This window comes from Chaetura pelagica, unplaced genomic scaffold, assembly GCF_000747805.2.
Source record: "Chaetura pelagica isolate M959 unplaced genomic scaffold, ChaPel_1.0 scaffold131, whole genome shotgun sequence".
Lineage (NCBI taxonomy): Eukaryota > Metazoa > Chordata > Aves > Apodiformes > Apodidae > Chaetura > Chaetura pelagica.
This window is the reverse complement of record NW_009951956.1, coordinates 9,156-15,518: the sequence shown is the minus strand read 5'-3', so window position 1 is coordinate 15,518 and position 6,363 is coordinate 9,156. Positions and strand designations below refer to the sequence as shown.

General features: G+C 57.6%; 1 protein-coding gene across 1 annotated transcript in view; it reads right to left on the bottom strand.

The window, feature by feature from the left end:
* The window catches only part of LOC104390074 (heat shock factor protein 1-like), a 55,419-nt gene that overhangs the window by 40,587 nt on the left and 8,469 nt on the right, over positions 1–6,363 (bottom strand). Inside the window, exon 4 of the mRNA XM_009999168.1 lies at positions 6,052–6,180. Coding sequence (XP_009997470.1) covers positions 6,052–6,180 — 129 coding nt within the window. The remainder of the gene's footprint in view (positions 1–6,051; positions 6,181–6,363) is intronic.

Genomic DNA, 6,363 nt, shown 5'->3' with positions numbered 1-6,363 from the left:
AGGCCGTTCCCTCTTGGCCCAGGGCTTGTTCCTGGGGAGCAGAGCCCGACCCCCCTGGCTCCAACCTCCTCTCAGCAGCTGCAGAGCCAGCAGGTCTCCCCTCAGCCTCCTTTGCTCCAGGATCAGCACCCCCAGCTCCCTCAGCTGCTCCTCACAAGTTCTCCAGCCCCTTCTCCTTCTGCTCCAGCCCCTCCATGTCCCTTTTCTCACACAGAACTGACCCCAGGATCCAAGGTGCAGCCCCACCAGTGTCTCCACTGGGAGCACTGGTTTGGTCTCTCACCCTCCTTGTGTTCAGGCTACTTTTGTTACCCTTGCAACATAATTCCTGCAACTCTTTCCTAGGGCAATGCCTCAGAAATCCTTTTTCTCCTGTTGCTCCTGCACTAGACACACACAGGTAAGAAGAAACCCAAGTGGTGTTTCCTTGTTCCCAGGCCCAGAAGCCACGTGTGCCACCACACCTGAGGTGACACTAAACCCCTCTCCTTATGGAGCTGCAGGAAGGACCCAGGAGGGCAGGAATTACAGACACAGAGCTGGGAAAGTGGAGGATCTGAGGTAAATCCAAGCCCCATCCAACCTGCCCTTCAACACCCCCAGGGATGGGGCAGCCACAGCTTCCCTGGGCAGCCTGGGCCAGGCTCTCCCCACCCTCACAGCCCAGAATTTCCTCCTCATGTCCAACCTCCATCTCCCCTCTCCCAGTTTTCATCCATTCCCCCTTGTCCTTCTGTGGCCCAGAACCCGGGAGCTCCTGTGCAGCCACCAGAGTCACTTTCACTGCAATGATCAGGTTAAAACCCAACCAGCTCCAAGCTCAAAAAGCCCACAAGAAGACACTTGGCCTGGAGAAGGAGCCATTCCAGAAGCTCCCAAAGCAGAGGGGAGGCCACAGGGAACTGCAGAAATTCTAGGTCAAGAACCTGCTCAAAAATGAGCGTAATTAAGAACCATCCTTGGCTGCAGGACATCCCTGGGAGGCAGAGGTCAGCAGCTGCTGCCCCCCCCTGGGGGCTCCTGCCCCTCCTCCCGTGGTGGGTCTGGAGGAGCTTCCAATGTAAAAACACTGGAAGATAAAAGCAGTGACAGACACCCCCAGGGGGGCTGGTACCACCGAGATGCTCAGGTGGGGAAGGAGCTGCTGCTAAATGAAGCGTTTAGTGACATGGGAGCCTTAATTACCCTTTGATATCAGGGTGATTAATGCAGCCAGCCTGGGAGGAGCCCTCCTGGCTGGGCCTCTGCACTGAGAAGGAGCTGCTGATGGGGCTGAGGAAGAGGAACAGCTCCCCAAGGGGTTCCCCCCACACATCAGCCCCAAGAGGATGTTCAGTGACTGATGCTTGACCTGGGCAGTGGTTGTGGGGAGAGTGGGTGGGAGCACAGCAGGAGCTGTGCAGAACTGACACCAGGATCTCAGAGGGGCTTCAGTTAGAGTGACCTCAAAGCCCACCCAGTGCCCCCCTGCATGGGCAGGGACCCCCCCCAGCAGCCCAGGCTGCTCCAAGCCCCATCCAACCTGCCCTTCAACACCCCCAGGGATGGGGCAGCCACAGCTTCCCTGGGCAACCTGGGCCAGGGGCTCCCCACCCTCACAGCCCAGAATTTCTCCCTCCCATCTCAGCTCCAGCTCCCTCTGCCAGCTGGAAACCCTTCCCCCTGCTCCCATCCCTCCCTGCCCTTGTCCCAAGCCCCTCCCCAGCTTTCCTGGAGCCCCTTCAGGCCCTGGAAGCTGCTCTCAGGTCTCCCTGGAGCCTTCTCTTCTCCAGGCTCAACACCCCAACTCTCCCAGCCTGGCTCCAGAGCTGCTCCAGCCCTCCCAGCATCTCCGTGGCCTCCTCTGGCCTCTCCAGCAGCTCCATGTCCTCCCTGTGCTGGGGACCCCAGCCTGGCCCCAGCCAACCCATTTACTGAACCCACACAGAAGCACCTGAAGGGTTTTCTTCACACACTCCAATAAATTTCACCTCCTGACAAAGGGGGGGGACAAACCCCAGCTCAGCACAAGCCCTTCCCAGGCAGTGCAGTGGGCCAGAGCAGGTGAGGACAGAGGAGCCCCCCAGGCCCCCAGCCAGCCCGGGTAGAAGCTCCAACCCCTGCCAAGAGTGAAAGGAGACTCCTGCTTGCTCTGGAGTGGGGAGGTTGGCTCTTGTTGCACATCTTTCTCCAGGAGGCAATTAGCAGGGCAAGGGAATTGTGCTGCAATGTGACCTTCAGCTCCAGGGGACACAGAGAGCTCTAAAACCCTCCCTGAGCTCAGACACTTCAGACACTTGTTTCACCTGCAGCTGCCTTGGGTTTTTTTTTTTAATAAAAAAATCCCCAGAGACCCATAAAGTACCTGGAAGGAGACAAGAGGCTTCTGTTTTCCAGGAGAAGCAAAGAAAAAAAAAAATACCAAGCCCTAAAACTAACAAAAACCCTGCAAATCTGTCAAACTAAGAGGCCAGAAGTGGAGCTGAAGCCAAGGGCAGCAGGGGGAGGTTCCCTGGTGCTGCAGGGACACAATGTCCCAGCCCCTGTGGAGACCACCAGGCCCTGCTGAAGGAGCTGCTGACAAGGGGGAAGAAATATCTCCCCATCCCAAGCCCAGCTGCTCTGCTTTCCATCACCTCCATCATTCCCTGGTTCCCATCAGCTGCCAGTGCTGGGGCCTGACAGCAGATTATCCAGCAGCAGGGGTGGGTTTGGTTGTTCCCTCAGCTTTCCAGAAGGTTTGTTTAGAGCTGGGGAGGTTGGAGAAGGTCCATCCACAGCTGGGCCATAAAAAGCCCTTCACCACCAGCACGAGATGGGATGTGCCAAAGATGATCTCCAATTCAAACCAGCCCAACACTCCCCCCCTCCCCCAGAACTGCTTTCCCTCTCCTCGCTTCAACCCAGATGTGTTTTCAATCTGCTTCCAAGACCTTCAGGAGAAGACAAATCGTGACCAGAAACCTCTTTTCATGCCAAAAAAGCAGCTTAATGCAAAAGGCACCTGGTGTGTTGAGCTGCAGAGGAGCCCCTGCCCCCAGCTCCAAGTGCACCCAGAGCCAGAGAAAAGGAACTGGAGGGTCCCAGGCACCCAGAAACTGCTCTGGAGGAGGGGAGGGCACTGGGTGGGCTTTGAGGTCCCTTCCAACCCATCCCATGGTTCCATGACATGATGTCACAGCCATGGAAAGCTGCAGCTGGATGTTCCCCCCCTCCCCAGAACCTTCAGGGCCTCCTTGGGGTACATCCCCCCACACTGGTGGTCCCAGAGCTCCCAGACCTGCCCTGCTCCCCACTCCTTCACCTCTTCCAGTCATGCCAGTGACCAAACCAGCTCTGGGGCAGAGGATGGAGCTCAGGCCAAACCCAGGGGTATTAATGGCTTCATAATGATCCCCCTGAACGGGGTGGGGGGGAGGAAGCTCAGCTGCTGGGAGAGCTTGTCCATCCTGTGCCTCAGGAGCTGCCAACCCTGCTCCAGGCACTCCACCTAGTGGTGTCCAGACCACTGGTAATTAATAACGCTAATGAAGGCTCCAGCCAGAGCTGATGGAGCAGCCAGGACGTGACCTGGAGACCTGGAAGGACCCAGGACGTGACCTGGAGACCTGGAAGGAGCCCTGTGCACCCCAAGGCAGGGCTGTGAGCCCAGACACTTCATCTCAAAACGTGCCAGGGGCTGCAAAAGGCACAGAAACAGAAACGAGGAGCCCGTGGTGGGACCACGAGAGGCTCTTTGGTTTAGAGGTGGCTCTTGATGTGGCTTGTTCTTCCTGCAAGGGCAGGAACCAACCGTGAAGAAGCTGAAGGCTCCAGCACGGCCCTGTCGTGACAGCAGCTGGGAGCAGCTGCCAGGAGCCACGAGGTGTCCCAACCAGCAGCAACTGGTTGGTTTGGGGTTTTGCTGATTGCTTTTCCAGGAAGGTGGGAAAAGGGCCTTCCAATCCTGGAATCACAGACCTGTTCTGCTTGGAAAAGCCCTTTAGGATCTCCCAGCCCTGCCCATTCCCCACTGCCCCGTGTCCCTCAGCACCATCTCCAGGGCTTGGAAACCCCCCCAGGGATGGGGACTCCCCCCCTGCCCTGGGCAGCCTGGGCCAGGCCCTGACAACCCTTGCCAGGCAGGCATTGTTCCCCAGATCCAACCTCAACCTCCCCTGGCACAACTTGAGGCCGTTCCCTCTTGGCCCAGGGCTTGTTCCTGGGGAGCAGAGCCCGACCCCCCTGGCTCCAACCTCCTCTCAGCAGCTGCAGAGCCAGCAGGTCTCCCCTCAGCCTCCTTTGCTCCAGGATCAGCACCCCCAGCTCCCTCAGCTGCTCCTCACAAGTTCTCCAGCCCCTTCTCCTTCTGCTCCAGCCCCTTCCCCAGCTCCAGGGCCCTTCCCTGGACACACTCCAGCCCCTCCATGTCCTTTTTGTCATGAAGGGCTAAACCTGACCCCAGGTTCTGGTCACCCAAGGTTGCCTGCAGGTGAGTTTCTCATCCCAAACCAGGCCAGACCATTCCCTCCAGCCACTGGGGACACAGGAAGAGCCACCTCTGCTGCCCACAGACCCACCAAACTGCAACCTGGATCATCCCTCACCTGCCACCACTTCCCAACAGGTTGGAGGCACCACCTCCTTTTCTTTCTCCCCTTGCAAAGAGCCTGAGGAGAAACTCAGCCTGGACAACAGGCTGGGGCAAACAGAAGATGAAGAGAATCATCCAGAAGGAGCTGGGACAAGAGGGAGGTTCTCTCCCCTCCCAGGAACACCTGAGGTGCTAGAGGGGTGGTCTGCAAGCACCAGATGGAGCCATGAAACCCCAGCAAAGGGAGGGTTTGGGCCACAGGGTTGTAGGTTTGCACTGTGAAATTGTCCCCTTGGGATCCCTCACCCTGCTCTCCTGCCCAGCCCAGCAAGGCTGGGGGCTCCTTACTCCTGCTGCCATCAGACCCAGGACCAGATTCCTCAGAGTCAGTGGCAAGAGATGAACAAGCTGGGCAGAAATTAAACTGCACTGGGGAGAAACTGGCCCAGAGTGCCCAGGAATGTTGTGGCTGCCCCATCCATGGAAGTGTTCAAGGCCAGGTTGGAGCAGCCTGGGCTGGTGGGAGGTGTCCCTGCCCGTGCAGGGGGTGGGACTGGATGAGCTTCAAGGTCCCTCCAACCCAACCCAGTTTCTGATTCACCAGAGAGTAAATAAACAAATAAAAGGCAGGGCTTTAAATCAAGCTTTCTGAGGGTGCTGAAGACCACCAGAGACCCCCACCCTGTTTCATTGGCCTCAACAAGCACCTGAACTTAAAAAGCAACCTGAGGAGCCTCAGTTCAGGTGTCCCAACTGGCAGATGCTGGAGGGATCCTGCTGTGGGGCAGGGCAGCTCCTGGTGTCACCCACAGGCTCAGGTGAGGTGACAGGACCTGCATTCTATACATCACATGGGAAAAAGCAAGTGAGGAACAGTCCCCTGACCATCCCTAAAGGGAAGGCAGGAAGGGCTGGTGGGAGGCAGGATCCCCTCTGTCACATCCCCACCCAACTGCAGACACTAGGAGAGCACAATCCAGTGAGGATTTAACTGGGAGGAACTAGGAAGGCAAAAGCCTGGAGGAGACTCAGCATGAGAACAAGAGGAGAAGTTGCCCCAAATTCCTCAAACAGCCCAAAGACCAGTCAGAAGAGCTTGGTGGGAGGAAAGCAAATCACAAGGGAAGATCCAGCAGGATGCATGGACTGAATTCCAGATGGTTCCAGGGGAGGCCATTCCTGAGGTCTCCCCAGCCCTTCCAACCCACACCCCAGAACAGAGCTGTCCTCCAGAGCAGCTTCACTGTGCCTGGGCTCACAGCTCTGGCTGCAGTGACACCAGGTCTTCAGTGAGGTTTTAACCACGTTCAGAAGGTCCCTCCAGCAACCACCCCCTCCTGGCCCTCAGCAGAGACCCTCCCAAGCCCAGGAGACACCTGAAAGGTGGAGCAGGGAGCAGCAGCAGCCTCCTGTCTCAGGAGGCCTTCAGAACAACGTGTTCAGGAGAGAAACCAGTGGGCAAGCTGCCCTGGCTGTCCTGCCATCCCCTCCCCACATACATACTGCTTCATGGCCATCAGCTTGGAGTCCATGCTCTCCTGCTTCCCCTTCATCACCTGGATGTCAGTCAGCAGCTTGGTCACGCTGTCCTGCCGAACCTTGATGTCTTCATTCTTGATGCTGGACACCTGGAGACACAGAAGGAAGAGCCCACTGAGGGTCCCTCCCTGCCAAACCCTTAGTGAAGCTCCTGAGTTGGTCCCACAACAAATCCCTCTCCCCCCCTGCAGTCACACCCGGGGCCCTCCTGCCAAGGGACCCAAACCAGCCACCCACAAAGAGTTTTCTGTTTGAAAACACCAGATCCTGCT